Source organism: Filicampus tigris, chromosome 4 (genome assembly GCF_054856515.1).
Source record: "Filicampus tigris isolate MCC_2025a chromosome 4, RoL_Ftig_1.0, whole genome shotgun sequence".
Taxonomy (NCBI): Eukaryota; Metazoa; Chordata; class Actinopteri; order Syngnathiformes; family Syngnathidae; genus Filicampus; species Filicampus tigris.
The window spans coordinates 21,126,293-21,142,379 of record NC_141220.1 but is presented as its reverse complement, the minus strand read 5'-3'; the positions used below and the strand labels follow the sequence as shown (position 1 = coordinate 21,142,379).

At 41.9% G+C, this 16,087-nt stretch overlaps 1 protein-coding gene across 1 annotated transcript; it reads right to left on the bottom strand.

Moving 5' to 3' along the window:
* Positions 1-1,491: 1,491 nt before the first annotated feature.
* On the bottom strand, positions 1,492-15,646 carry cbln1 (cerebellin 1 precursor). Its single transcript, XM_086029569.1, has 3 exons — positions 14,750-15,646; positions 13,388-13,507; positions 1,492-3,120 (listed from the first exon to the last, which is right to left on the bottom strand). The coding sequence occupies exons 1-3, from the start codon at positions 15,011-15,013 to the stop codon at positions 2,923-2,925; spliced, it is 582 nt and encodes a 193-aa protein (XP_085885695.1). The 5' UTR covers positions 15,014-15,646; the 3' UTR covers positions 1,492-2,922.
* Between the last annotated feature and the right edge of the window lie 441 nt (positions 15,647-16,087).

The following is a 16,087-nucleotide window of genomic DNA, read 5'->3' as shown; positions in this document are numbered from 1 at the left end:
TGTTGCTTTTGACATATTGTGATGAGTAATTCCATTTCTAGTTCCATGGTGGTCATCACTGGTTTTGTGTTTTGCTAAGCGCTTGCATTAGCGTTTGTTTGTTTGTTTGTTTGTTTTTGGGAAAATGGTCGTGGACTTCTACTGTATTTGGATAAAATTGTCATTTGCAATGACAGAAAGAGGTGAAATGCATAGCACACATTTCAGTGACGCATATAAGCAGCCGATTGCAAACTTCAAAAATCGATTTTCTTAAAATACGTGCGCATTGAAGAAGGAATCAACCCAAACACATTTTTTTCAACAACACGTTCCCAACACGACATTCTGATTAATATTGCGTTCGTTGAATAAGAGTTAATTCACCCGTTTTTTTTAACCATATGGGCGGCCATTTTGTCACTTCTGTCGACTGAAAATGACATCACAACTGCTCAGGGCTCAGATAACGACTAATCATGGCTCAGCTTCAGAAAACAGGTGAGTCGAGTTGTGATGTCATTTTCAATCGACAGAAGTGACAAAATGGCCGCCTCCTGAGATGGCTAAAAACAGGCGGATTAACTCTTATTCCACTAGTAGATAGAACATAGAATATATTCTTAAAAAAAAAATGTGTTTGGGTTGACTTCTCCTTTAAAGCTCTTCTTTGAAAATCCAGTTAGTGAAAGTTTAATCGGACGCCCGTTTAAAATCAGCGGTGGACCGGCCTATGGACTATTTCACAGACCACCCCCCTCAGAAAGAAAAGATAACGACGGACGACGGAAGGGTCCCCGCGATGCAGACGGATGACGAATAACGGACGCTCAATTTTTGTAAAACGCCTAGCTCTGGTTTTACCATTTGCAGCTGTTACACAGAAAGTAAAGCCTGTTATTTCTCGACCACAAATATCTCCAAATGCTCTAAATTCAAGTTACTCCAAACGATCAATGAGAAATGAAGACTGCCTGTAGATGACAAGCAACTTAAAGACAATAAAGAGATGAAATTGTGTTTACGGAGAGAAGCCAAGGCTTGGAGCGTAGACATAGAGAGAAATTGAGGACAAGATGTTTAAAAGAGGGTCTTCGGGAGGGACAAGTGGCGGCAACAGAAGACATGAAGAGGAAGAGATGAAATGAAAAGAAGAAGCAAAAGACGAGAAGGAGAAGGGAGGAAGGAAATGATGTTTGTGTGTTTTTTTTTCGTTGTTTTTTTCCCCCCTTCCATTCCAGCACAAATTTTCCCCCCGGAGCTCATTAGTCTGGAGAGAAACAAACCACAAAACCTTAAAAACCAACAGAGTGGAGAAAGACAGCGGAAAGGGGAAAGGAAGGGCTCAGCCTGAGGAAAAAACAAAAAGATAGAAAACAAGAGAACGCAGAAGTGGAGGAAGCCGGCAAGTCAAACGACATCTACGTGTGGACAAGAGCATGCTACTTGTAAAAAATGTTTACTGAATAAACTACCAGACCAGACAGTGAAATAGGTTAAAGAAAAATAAAATTACATTGAAATTTTATTGATTTCAGAGCAAAGAAACAAACAAAACAGTAGATAATGAAACCATTTCATTGAGTGATGAATCCGATTTTTTTTTTTTTTTTTACATATAATTTACAGCCAAGATAATAATAATCTTCTGATAATATACTGTAATACTGCATTTATGTAGTATCTTTTAGCCACAACTTGGTTTGAACTCAAATAAAAAAACAATAAGCATATTTTTGGGGGATGGGAAATCAGAAGAGCAGCCCAGTTTTCCGCACAGTCACTAGAAGATACCCATAAAATATTTTTTTTTTCATATAACACTGAAATACAGAATATACAGACATTATAGTCATCAGCCAGATTGGATTCAAGGTATGGGTATAATTGGTATCATCATCATCATCATCATCATCGTAGTAGTAGTAGTAGAAACAGTGGCTTGGATCTATTATATAATATGATATATGTACTGTATATTGTTTTTTTGAGTGTCCGAGAGTCCCAAGTCTGATGCTGAAGTAAAGCAAGGATTAGTCCGTGCTAGGAGGCAAACGAATACAGCAGCAGATAAAAAGTACACGAGGGGCGATCGGGAGGAGGATGAGATGGACCACTCATGGAGGAGGAACAGGGGTGGGGGAGGGGGCAGATGAAGGTAAAACTCAACTGTAGCCTTAAAAGAAAGACTTAGTGGGAATAAACGAAGAAAGAAAAGCAGCACTCTTTAAACTGTCCTCCGCCTCATGCGCTTTGCAGCAGTTTTGAAGCTTTGATTATTAGCGTTGGTATTTTGCACAAAAACATTTAGGTTGATTAACAGCTTCCATATGAACTTGGCATTTGCGGGTGTGTCGATGTCACTTGCGGGCCCGATGGCCGCCGCCGTGGTGGATTTTGGAGCCGCCTGGAGGACATGTGGTCAAACAACTTAGCGCGGCTGACTAAAGCTTCTTGAAGAAGAAAGAGGTACGTTTTGGTGTGGCGTTACTTTGCTTGCTCCAAAATCAAAGCAACTTCACCACCAAGCATGAGGTTAAAAAAGACCAAAAAACAAAGACGTGGAAGGGCTGGACTATTACAGAAACATTCCCCAAAGTGGTGGATGGAATGAAGGGATCGAAAGGGTAGTCTGGCTTTAAAACACTCACGTTATGTGTATAGGACGGCGCAGGGAATCATTAAAAAAAAAAAAAAAAAAAGTTTTGACCATCCACAGAGCAACACTAGGAGGAATAGACGGATGGAAGAATGAAGGGACGAGAAAAAGATGGCCTCACTTTTCAACTCTTCAGCAGCATCCCAAACAGAAGTCCGTCGTCTCCTCCACTTTCTCCGACCCACGTCCCTCCATCTTGGCACCTCTTCCTTGTACTTCCCATCAACAACCAGCTCCTCCTCCTCCTCCTTTTCCATCCCCTGCTCCACTTCCACTCTTCTCCTCTACATGGGGAACACCAGGAAGCCGGAGAAGGTGGAGTATTTCCATCCTCCCATCAAATTTCCCCTCTCCAGTTTGAGGTAGGCCCGGTCTCCTTTTTCCATCTGGATCAGAACGCCATTGCTGGCCGCCTCGCGGGTCACATCCTGGTCGCCGGCAAAGGCTGAGATGACGGGCCAGCCGTTGTGCATGAGGCTCACCTGGACAACAACAGAAGGGTGGAGACAGCTTCACAAATGGAGCAAGGAAGTGAAGGATGCACGTGAATGCAGCGGGCGCCTGACACTCAAATCTTCACTCAAACCTTCAATTCGTTCGCCTTCGTCTTCTGGCATGAGACAATCCGATCGCAGTTGATCCGAATGAAATTAATTGTCTTTTTTTTTTTGCCTGTGTCTCGACTACACAGTTTCTACTAGCTGTGTTTAAGATGCATGTAAACATTTTCCATTTCAGGTTAGTATAATAAGAGTTAATGGTGTTACCCTGTGTAGTTGTGATGTCATTTTCAGTCGACAGAAGTGACAAAATGACTTTGACTTTAAAGCGGAAGTCAACGCAAACATATTTTTTTCAAGAATATGTTTTATGCAAACCCACTAGTTGAAACAAGGCATTCTGATAAATATTGCGTTTGTGGAATAAGTGTTAATCCACTCGTTTTTAGCCATCTCTGGGGGCGGCCATTTTGTCTTCTTTCGACTGAAAATAACATCACAACTGCTCACAACGACCAATCACGGCTCAGATTCAGAGAACAGGTCAGCTTTGATTGGTCGTTGTGAGCAGTTGTGATGTCATTTTCAGTCGACAGAAGACAAAATGGCCGCCCGAGGAGATGGCTAAAAACAAGTGCATTTTGCTACTTGACTTATATTCCACAAACGCAAAATTAATCAGAATGTTTCAACTAGTGGGCCTGCTGGGAACATATTCTTGAAAAAAATATGATTGGGTTGACTTCCGCTTTGATGAGAAAACAAAGTGAGAGCATACTGTAGTAGGTAGCAGACGTTTAAAAGTAAGCGAGTGAGTGCAACACACGCACGCAACATATGTTACATGAGTTTTCCCACCACCGCTAAAATCCTAATGAACAAAACAGATAATAGAAGACAATAGAAGAAGAGGAAATGAGCACTGGAAAGTCTGGAAAGTGCACATATTCCTCTATTTGGATCAAACTGAAGTTCCTACAGTCTTGCATTGGTGAACAAACAAGGTGTGTCAGAAAAATACCAGGACTGGTGTCACAAAGGATGCATTTTAAATCCATACTGCATTTTTTATTTTTATTTTTTCTTGCCTCGAGTTCGGGAAAGCAGAAAACTAGAAAACTACGGCATTGTGAGCAGCCACAACTCTCTGCTTCTCACACCCTGAATAAATGCAGGAACTCTTTATATACACGTGCTGGTCGATTGTAGTGAAGGGGAAGGCTCGAAGTAAATAAATAAATACATAAATCAACATTTTGGTTTGAAATATATCTTTTGTCACCCCGGTCCTGGAAATTTTCTCCACCTCATACACAGTCAAACTGATGGTGGAGGAAAGATTGTTACCATTTACACACTTTGTGGTGGTCATTTCACTCTTCTTTATTTCCAAAGCAATTACAAATTTAAATTGATTTAAGTCCTCCATGCGTTATTCTTATGACTTCTTGGCACCGCCGTGAATCGTCATTGTCATTTTGTTCCACAGTGAATGCAATAGTAACTGTTCAAACAATATTGCAGTGCTACGCCGAACGAAAAATCGAACCGCTTGGTGGAGTGAAAGTATTCGAAACTTAACACTAAATCAACCGATGCAGCATAACCATCAACATCACATAATTATACACTTATCCATCACTCCTCCTCCTAACGCACAAGTGTGCGTTTTTGCGCGCGCGCGCGCGCTTGTGTGGGCAGGATGAAGAGAGTGGAGAGCTCTTTTGGCCCGCCACTCCTCTTTAATGGCCCACCTGCTAATGGCGACTCGGAGTCAGAGCACACGTGTGAGAACGAGCGTGACTGTGTTGCGCTGAATAATTACATGAAAACACTCAGACGCTACTTGAACCCTTTTTTTCATTATATCAGGATGGCGATGTGCCATCGGGCAGCATGGCGGGGGGGGGGGGGGGGGGGGTGGGGTTATCTTCTAGTGCTGATAAGATAAAATACAGTATTCACTTAAGGAATCGATAAGAAATGTGCTCACTATTGCGCATGATATCTTGATTACATATCATTTATGCTTTAGGTCTGATTGTATTTTTTTTTTAGCTTCTTTTGTTCAATTTCAAGTCCTTGTTTTCCGAAAGTCCGCCTGCCTTCCCTTGTGTCCTTCCAGCACTCCTCCACTTCATGTACAGTACATGCTTACCAGCCATATCATATCCGAGAAACATGACACCGGCCGGCTTAGCGAGATTTATCTGACGGGTTTGACTGCTACTTGTTTTGGCGCCCGAACCACTTTGCTGCAACTGAACTGAAAAGGATTCATTTGGGTTGTGTTCGTTTTTGTTTGGGAGCGGTTATTGTCTTGGATAATTCAAATCAGTATTTCATAATCAAGCAAAGGTATCCTGTGCTATGTTTAAAGTGTCAGGTGACTCCAATAACGGGAAATGCGGGTTGTAATATGAAGATGAAATTGTTCAGTGTCTATTGAATGACATTGCATGTTTAAAAAAAAAAATTGTTTCTTATTCAAAATGTTCAAAAATGATTCCATTTTTTAATGTTGAGCTCTCTCCGGTTCTTTGTGTTCCAAATAGAACTATGAATTGTGTTTCTTCAAACGCAAAAACCTATATAGCTGATGCGACTCCAATTATTATTTTCTTTCCATTCTAGGTAAAGGATTGAATGCGCTATGTTGGCCAAGAGTCTGGTTAAAAACTGCTCTTGACACCTGGATTGCGTACAGTAGCTAATCAATGCAGTTCTTTGTGGTACACCGTAATCATTTCGATACAAATATGATTTACTCAGTTGCCCCTCGCTTTGATGGAAAGCTTAATTAGTCAATCAATCAAATATTTCTGTTCCTTTATCTGAAATGCTGAGACGATCACAGCAACTAGATAAAATCACAACATTAAATAGTCGACAACTAAAGGTGTTTTATTAGCCTTATTAACCTCTTGACCCATAACGAGATGACACGTTTCCATGTTGTGCAGGACATTCACCTGAGAATACACGCGCACATACACACACACATGAAGAGTCTACAACACTCTCACAATTACCAGGCATAAAAATAAAAGCATGATAATAGCACTGCAACATTGGTCAGGCCTAAATTGACCTGCATTCATTATGCATAAGCATCAATTAAGTGCCTTATTATGGAGCAGGAGACAATAACCGACCAAGTGCAACAAAGGGGATGCAGGAAGCCCCAACGATTAAAAGAAGGCACAGGAAAATGGAAGCCAAACATATATATATATCTGAACTCTGATCAGATTAAATAATTTTTGTCCATGTAAATGTAGCCAATGATCTTGTAGGGAAGAAAAGACTTTAAATGATAGCTTGACAAATTGCTGTTAGGAAAAAGTAACTGTCGTAGACTCGTAAACACTGTTAATTGGTAATGAACACCCCTCCAGTGAAAATCATTTTATTTCATAGGATTGCATGGAAATTGTAGATCATTCGGTTCTGGAAGAAGCCAGAGGAAGATTTTAGGGAAACGATTATTGCCTGTTTAAGTTGTTACTGTATTCTCAGGGCGCATTCTGTTTCCAAAAGCATACTCACACATTTACAAAGAACTTTTTTGAGGTCAGCGGAGTGGTCGGCGCAGCCGCCTCACAGTGCTAAGGTTGGGGGTTCGAATCTGTGTTCAAGTCGGCGTTTGCGTGTTCGCAATCCAAAAATACTCCCTTGGCATATATTCATAGCGCATGGCACTTGTTTTTTAAAGGTCTTTAAATGCACTTTTAAAATAATACAAACACATTTAAAAATATATATATGAGAGAGAGCACGAGCAATGGATAACAACCTGCAACGGCGTACCGATCCTTCAATGTGTAAACAAATCTGTTTTTTTCCAAACCACAAAACTTAACTTATCGTTTAACAATATACATCAAGCATTATACCCAAAGATATACATTCTAAAATGAACCTACAGTCGTCACTTCCTGCAGGCGTGAAAAGCAGGATTGAAGAGGATTTGACATTCACTAATCCTGAGCAAAAACAAGGCTTACCTTCAAATATATCCTGTTTTGAATCTTCTTTCAAATATACACCGTATAAAACAATAGTGTTCCGCCATCTAGTGGGTGAAAGTGGAATTACACAGAAAGTAGGCAGAATAAAATTGTTCTGTACAACTGTGCAGAAAAAACATCTGCTAAAACGTGGACCTGCAACCCAAAATTGAGTGGGGTTTACTGTCCATACTGTATTTTTACCTTTCGTATCTTGAAATTTCTTTCGTAACAAGAGCTAATATTTTCCTGTTGAGGCGTTTCGTAACTTGAAAATTTCGTATTTAGAAACGTTCGTAGGTGGAGGTACCACTGTATTTTTTTTTCCCGATTTATGGCCCACTGGGACTAAACTGAATTGGAAAAATAGGACTATAAAAAAGAGAACCTACATTATGCAACTCAGCAAAAAGCATTATTGTTTTGACGTTTTGAGTTCCATGACACAACCTGTCACAAATCATGCCCAATCGGTTGTGACTTGATGCATGTGCTTTTTACAGGGCAACGTCTGGTATGAAGAATGCCGCCAAAGTGCATAATTCTTGGATACAGACCAGAATACAGAGTGTTCACAGAGCCTTGATTCTCCAGCAGAGCAGCATTGGAGGTTAAGCCCAAAACCAATTTTCCCCAGAGGTGCCTAAATTAAACTAAGAGGTTTAATGTTGATGCTACATTAAGCATCATTACTTTCCAACGTTTGGCTTCCTTAGTTTCAAACTGCGCGAGTTTTCCAATTCTATTATCAGTAATGATAATAATAATAATAATAATAATAATAATAATAATAATAATAATAATAATAATAATAGTGCAATTTCATTCACAGCGGTTTAGCACATTATCGGCTATAATGCGAATGCAAGAAACATACAGTATGCATAGGCAAAGTTACAGCCGCAAACATCACAGCAAGTCGGTTAGTATTTTTCCACCAGATGCTCCCCAAAAGCATTAAAGAGCGCACGGACAAAATAAAAACTAAAGCCGTTATTAGGTAAAAAGAACCGGAATACGAACATCTGCCGTTCGCTCTTACGACGGGACGAGATGCGCATACTGTACAGGAAAGACACTACGGTACTTCATAACATGCTAAAGCTAGAAAATGTTCATTTTTTTTTAACATTTAAAACAGGTGCGGAAAAAAAATTAAATAACATTCAACATTGATTCATGTTTCTTAGCAGAAGTTTTGTCCTCGTTTGCTTCCGTCAACAGGGAAATTCGCTCTGATGTTCACGCCACCCCGAGAGAGGGTGTGGTCAGAGAGGCACGGCGCGCTCCCCTCCGATTCGCTTCGGAACGCAACCTCTCTTAAAAACCAATCAGCAGTTCGTGCTTGAACTGTTTCCATCTGTACTGTCGGACACACCGGGCTCCCGCACTCCTTTTTTGGGGCGCTCTGAATAACCGAACGGCACATTTGAACAACGCTCCGAGTTATCAAACGGTGGGAGTGAAGCCCTGCGCACTCTGAGCACATTTCCCAACGCACCAACGATTAGTGAACGCGGAATATGGGTGTGAATCCGAGCTCTATTGTTCTTAGTCTTTGTTTTTGTAAACTAAATTCCACCCAAAATGCAATTTATATGTCTTCATGATGCGTTTTTTTGACTGGTGCGATTTATACTCCTGATTGACTTATAATCCGAAAAATACGGTAATCATGTTTACCTCCGCTACTAGATTTGCCACCTATTTTTAGTGAACCGGTTCTACCAGTTCTTTGTTCTAGGCCCTGCCCTCTCCTCTTATTTCGAGCCAATCAGCTCCTTTCCTTCTCATGCGTTCTCCCAACTGTGTCATTTCACCTCATTAGTTAGTGTATTTGCTCAATCTGTACATGTGATGCACATGTAATTAGAAGTCTTACACCATGTTAAGGCGTCTCAGGGGGATGTTTGCTTTGAGCGTAGTTTATTATTGAGACTACTAATTCCCCGTTTCATGGTATAATCCCGAGTAGGTGAAATCGTTTCCACATTATAAACCGATTGGCTACATATGTTTGCGCCTTCATGTACATGATTTTAATAACAGCCATACTTGCATAGCATTTTGGTTAAAAGTGAAACTATGGTCTTGTAGTTGACAGTTTTTTTTTCACTGTCTGTCTGAACGGATCAGGCTCCACTTCTATGCCTCTAATGTGGCAATTTTCAAGGAATGCCGTGTGAAAGCGGTTCCTGAAACCAGCTTCACAAAAGACTCGAATTTGGTGAATCACCGCCTGAATGGAGTGACGCATCCATCGGCCGTCACCAAGTCCTTTCCGACAATGTCTCAGACAAAACCTTTTCAGTGTGTTCTTGACTGAATTTGCCTCATTTCAAAGTGTCTGATCAAGGCTGCCTGACAAAGCGGCAGGGAACTTGTGAATTTCAAACTTTCCGTTGTCGGACATTCTGTTCACCTTTCTTACTGTGCAACGATTCCACACAATTAAACGCAATTGTTTTAAAAGTGACACAAATTATAAGTCCCATGTGTTGAGCGGGCCACAATGACAGAAACGGCCGGGCAACCAATCGTCATTTCAGTCAGTGCATTTTATGAGCCGCTTGACTGGTGTCGATTCTAATTGTCTGTGAATTGACACTGAACAAACTAAATCTTGCTCACAGTACACCCCATCAAAATTTTTACTGGCGTAATCGATGAAATAATCGATCAGATAATCGATTCTAAAAAGATTTGACAGCCAGGGCTGTCACTATCAAATCTTTTTTAATCGTTTATTCTAATGCTTAATCCATTGATTAATTGAATACTTGGAATTTTATTTTGCATTAAAGTATATTATTAAGCAATTGTTTCCCGATTGTGCTTTATTCATCATTATTGTTGTTTATTTGGTGTATAGTGTTAAAAAAACAACAACACAACAACTAAGCAATATAACATTTCTTGTCGATTAATTGTGACACCTCTACTTCTGACATATCTTTATATTTGTTTACCAAATATGTGGTGGCGTTTCAAATTGTATGACCTAAAAAGTGTTCAAATTTTGATCTTCCACTGTGGCACCTTTCCGAGGTGTGAAAAATTTGAGAATCTAAAGATTGTCAAGTACGATTATTTTTTTTTCTTAACAAGTGTGATGTAGCATCCTATGTTGTATCTTTTTGTCTCTTATCCTTGTAACACTTTTGAATAGTGCCCTCTACTGTCCAGATTGAAACACCACGTAACTGAAATACCTTGCGTTACAGGGTACATTTACGTGAAATGCGTTGACAGACTGTAAAAAAACAAAGAAAACATGGCTGGATGTCAGTTGGCAGTAATGACCAGAGTTGAAACTTTTGCCATGTTCAAGAAACGTTTGTGGTATAGTGTCTTCAACTAGCCACTGTCAGTGTGGGAGTTGACGCAGTCACAGAGACGCTGACGTTGCTCGACAAGTGTCCGGTGCAAACTGGAATGCATGAAGTCTTAACTTTTTGTAGAATAGACTATTCATTTCTCCGGAGAACACCTTGTTGATTAACATTGATGGAACTTTTTTCTTATACGTCTCAATAGATATGAGGGGGTCCACTGAAGGGAGTGGGAGTGGTTAAGAAGAGTCTGTGGGCTCTAGTTTCATGGCGCGTGGCGTAATTGTGATGTTGACGATTTTGAAGATTTGTGAGTGGGAGGGCTGCGCTGCTGTGGGAATGGTCACAGCCGACGTCAATCATGGCCAATCAAAGCGGATCCTTTCACTCCCTTTAAATGCGGCGCACTAGTCAACCACATCTGCACCTTGAAGTGGGTACTTGGAGACCACCTCCCACCCCTGATCCGTCATGTGATCCTCACTTCCCCATAGCTGTGCTACTCAGTGGGATCATTTCAAAAATATAATACAGAGATTCTGATGCCCACTGTTCACATATTTATGAATGAAATGTTAGATGAGCTGTCTACCCTGCGTTGGTGTTAGACGTGGTCTGAGCAGGTGTAAGGATTAGATCGACTTTCTGCCACAAAATTGTCACTCCACCGGACGCAGCTCCAAGACTCTATTTCTGTTGCGCCGGCCCACCCAGCTTGGCAGAGGCCGGTGTGTCAAATTGGCAAACGCGCAGCAAGACTCGCACTGATATGAAAATCAGGACCAGGCCCAGCTCCAAGTACCATAGAAAAGATTGAACTTGGGAAAAATAACTCCACATATTTCAATTAGAGGTGCAACGATTAATCGACAACTAATTGATAAATTACTTTGTGATGATTTCATGATTTTGATTCTCGATTTAGCATGTCAACAGTAAATATTCCCCGATCTCTGTCTTCTACCATGAAAGCAGATTGATCATCTTTGTGTTGAATCAAAATAAAACATTTGGTTTTACTTTGGGAAAACAATTAAAATCTGTTTTGCGACGTTACAGACCAAAGTAGTATATGAATCATGATAAATTTGTTTTCTGTGTTGTCAATTTGAAATAATGTCTTGTTTTTTAATAAAAGGATGCAAATTAAAACAGGTTTTTTAAATTGATCTGATGAATCGATTAATCGACAAAATAATTAACAGATGAATCGATTATTAAATATTTCATTCTAGTAAACCACTAAATGATAAGAAACTAGTAATCGCCAAAGAGGCATTACTGGGTGTCACGTTCTCTGTTTATTCGCCAACAATTGAATTGAATCACCGAGGCCAAATCCCAAGCAAAATGAATACGCAACACAACCTGGCCCTTCACAACTAATCGAAAAATAAGCAGCGTTCCTTGCACTGGAGAAGTGTCTCATGATCAATGCTTCCTCAGACTTTCTTCCTTCCGTCCTCATTTTCCCAGCAAAGCATCTTTTCTCCTCCTTAATGTCCATCATTAGCTTTTTTTTCCTCTCCTACCCCGTTCATTACTCTTCCCGTCCATTCCGCCTCGACACCTTCGTGCGACCTTTCCTTTCTCTCGCCGTCCTTTTCATGTACCCTCGCTGCCTTCCCTGCTTGCTTTGCAACGTGTGTTTTTCATCTGCTGCCTGGCATCTCCCGCGTGCGCCACAGCAAACTGCCTCTCGGGCAATTAAACAGTGGGAGTTTTCGACACACCGGGGATGGATGAGAGCGTGAATGGAGGAACTTTGGCCGGGGTGGGGTGGGGCGGGGCGCTCTCACGGAGGAACAATCGACACCTGTTCTACATTTGAAGCAAATTGAAATCGACATACTTTCCTAATCTCAATCTCACTTACAAAACCTGATGACTTTTTAACAACATGTCTCACATTTGTCCCCTCCAATTGTGTTGAGCGCGCAGCCAGACAACAATAACCTGCTCCAAATGTTTCCCGCCCTCCTTGTTGTTGCCGCAGCTATGCCGTGATAATTAATTTGGGACTCGAATAATAACGTCTAAGTAGCAACACAAAACGCCAAAACTCCAGGGAGCCAACAGCATAATTACACAACTGTTTAATTTGCAAAAAAAAAAAAAAAAAATCATTGTAACGAACAATCATTATGCAAATGTTTAACACAGGAAACGGGCTAAGGACTGCCCAAAGATTTCCTATCACTTGATACATCCAAAGGTGAAAACATGAGTACCCCCTAACTCGTACGCGTTGACGACTCTCCAAAACGTACATCGTAACACAACTGATTACGAAATGGAACTATTTTTATATTTCCATTTTTTTTTTCAAACCTAAAAAATGCTGCCTTGCTAATAAATAAGTGATACAAATAAAAATAAACCTGTCTTTGTAATATATACTCTTGTAACATTGACCACAAAAAAAAAAAAAAAAAAAAAAAAAGTGGAGTTCTTCTGAATAAGTCCCCTTGAAACAAGCAATTCAAATATCAGGAATAAGAATAATCCATCAGTTTTATTTTCTCCTCATCGCCTCATCCGCGCTTACAAGCGACACTTGAGTTGACACGCGGCTGTCGTCATTTTGCGCAAAAAATGTTTCCGCGTATCCCCTGCGATGTGCTCGCGTACCGCCAGGGGTACGCGTACCCCTGGTTGGTAAACACTGTATTAACAGATGAACAAATCCATATTTCCTGACTGTAAACTTAAACCTGTGCTGCTTGGAACTCTCTATTTGAACGCTGCCCAAAAGAACCGAAGGAAATTGCCGCTGTCCGTGGTGCTGAAGCAACAGCGCCCATTCTCTGTGCATATATGGGGAGTAACTAACCTTCATCTTTTTTTTTTTTTTCTCTCTTTTTTTTTTTTTTCCTCTGGGGAAAGAAGATGAACACACGCACTAACCTGTATTGTTTGGCGGTTGTAGACTTTCACTACATGGAAGTTAAAACTGTAAATCCCTTTTCGCGGAGCGATGAAATTACTTCTCTCCTCGTCGAAATTCCTCCCGACGTTGACGAGGACCTGACATAAGGGAAAGAAGAAAGTTAGGTTGTCGACGGGATTCAATTAGTTGCTGCATCGGACTTTAGTATGCGGCAAATGATGACAAGACGTGAAGTTTTCGCTGACACACACACACACACAACATTTCTGCTCTTCTTACTTGTCCTGTTATTTCCTAAACTGTCAAATCGTTCCAAGTTACAAGGAAGTCTATGATTCATAAATGAACAAGGTTTGAACGGACACTTTGAGCCGACGCAGAAGGGCGCATCTCGTCTCACGTTCTCCCAGTGAAGACGAAAAACTGGATTCCTTTATCTGCTCCTTTTTGGCACTCGACTTTATAGGGAAGGGGAAAAAAATGATTCAAATCATCTTCCCAATGAAATTTCAATTATGCATCTCTGCAGCCCAAATGTCTGATTTAATGGATGGAAGCGGACCGTGGCGGGTAATCGAGCGGCAGTTTGAGTGAAAATTAACCTTTTCTGGCAAGCAGGTAGGACCTCGCCCCTGTGACCGGCAGTTACTAAATTATTTGACGACATGTCACATCACATAGCCAATATCGTCATCTTGAATAGATGAAATATGAAAAAGGCTTTTTTTTTTTTTTTTTTTTTTTTAATGCCAGACGTACATTAGCTTGACAAAGAATTGGATCACGCACGCTTGACTTTTAGGTACACGTGCATCTGACCATTAGGCTGCCAGACTGACACGGCTGGAATTTGGAATTTGTGTCCATCCAGCAACTCAGTCTCACCTGGATTTTTGTTTTTACAACACATTTTTTTTTTTTTATGAATCGAGCAGTTCACATTTGGGCGGCAGACGCTTATTTGTGGTGCTTTGGATTCACAGTTTTACGGTTCAAGTCCCGTTGTGAACAGCCATTGTAGCTGAAGTGCCCTTGAGCAAGGCACGGTCGACATGCCTCCGGGACACTGAATCTGAATCCCGTGAGGCATTACAGTCAGTATAATAATGGAATAGCAACGTTTTACCAGCAGAAGCAGCCAGAAGATGTAAGATAACTGTTTTCATGGACGGTATTAATTTGATGAATAAACACATTAACCTAACATGGAATTGGAAAATCACTTCTCAGTATTTGGTCATAAGCATTATTAACACATGTCACACTTTTCTTCTGCTTTGTCAGACATAAAATCTCCACTTGATCTCAAGAGTACACATCTGATTATCTTGATTTCAAGGTGGTCCTTTCAATTTGAAAAGCAAATGTTTGGTCCCTACCCGATCAAAGTAGATGACCATGGTGCGGTTGCTCATTTCCGAAGGTTCGTGGTTGGTGTTCCGGACGGCCGAGAAGGCCACTTTGGCGCTGCCCGAGCGCACCGAGATTCCCAGCGCGGTGCCCGTGGGGTCCGACGTCGGGTTGGAGTCGCACACCACCAGGCACTTCCCTTCCAGGACGATCGGTTCCGTCTCGTTCTGAGCGCGGCTCGGGTTCGGGCCGGCCGCGAACCACACGGCACTCAGCAGGCAAAACGCCAACATACCCGCAGTCACAAGCGACGACTTGGGAGCGGGGCTTGAACTCCGTTTTACGACGTCAAACGCGGCGGCTAGAGTGTCCCCAGCTTTGGCCCAAAGTGAGGCAAACTCTGCTGGGAGTTAGCGAGCACGCTTGTTCTGGAAACTGAGTTAGCGAGCGGCAGGCGCTTTGCTCCTCTCCTTTCTTTCTCAAGTCCCAGGAAGTCCGACTCGACTTTACGCTTGGAATTCGTCGTCCCTTTTTCTCTTTTCTTTTTCACTTCTTAGCAGCTTTTCGGCGACTTGGAGGACAGTAGAGGAGTGTGTCGCGCGGTGCGGCGGGGCCGTGCTGTGTGCACGCGGAAGAAGGCAGTCATAGCGCGCGAAGAAATGCTGGAGGATGGCGGGTGGGTGGCGGTGGGGGGCGAGCTCCGTCTGGCTGGCTCGCGCGCGCGCGACTGAATTATTGATACGTCACATATGAGAGTTTGAAACACAAAAGGCTCTGGAGGAAAAGACGCGGCGACGCAGCTCGAGATGCTCACGCCTTGCTCTTACTTCTCTTTTTTTTTTCTTCTTCTTCTTTTCTCCCTCAGCCGCAGAGTTTGCCCTCCCTCCGGTCACTGTGAGCCATCATCGGATTAGCGCGTGCGCGTCCTCCCTATTTTCCAATCGCCTCCAGCCGACCGATCCCCATGAACCCCGCCCCTCCTACACTTGCGGCATCTCTCTCTCTCTCTCTCTCTCTCTCTCTCTCTCTCTCTCTCTCTCTCTCTCTCTCTCTCTCTCTCTCTCTCTGTCTCTCTCCCCCCCCCCCCCCCCCCCCCGACGCCTCGTGGCGGTGGGCAAGGGCCATGTTACATTTTTGAAACGAATACAGTATGTGGGCCAAGGGGGTACAGTAGATGAGGTTAAGCAAAAATAAAATGTAAAACAGCTGTCTAACGCTTTAAAAAATAATGCATTCTCTGAAGTCAGAAGCTGAGCGCTGAGCAGCACTGTGTTTGTTTACTGGAGTAGAGCAGTGCTTTTAACTAGAAACACGGGAGTAGACTGATACAATTGATGGCAAGGAGGTTATAGTGGTTCTATATTGTG

Excerpts from the sequence above, each read along its gene's own strand:
- cbln1 (XM_086029569.1), bottom strand. The coding sequence starts at position 15,013 with ATGTTGGCGTTTTGCCTGCTGAGTGCCGTGTGGTTCGCGGCCGGCCCG. Across the intron at positions 13,508-14,749 it reads TGGTCATCTACTTTGATCGG|GTCCTCGTCAACGTCGGGAG; the intron begins GTAGGGACCAAA and ends CCCTTATGTCAG. Across the intron at positions 3,121-13,387 it reads ACAACCGCCAAACAATACAG|GTGAGCCTCATGCACAACGG; the intron begins GTTAGTGCGTGT and ends GTTGTTGTCCAG.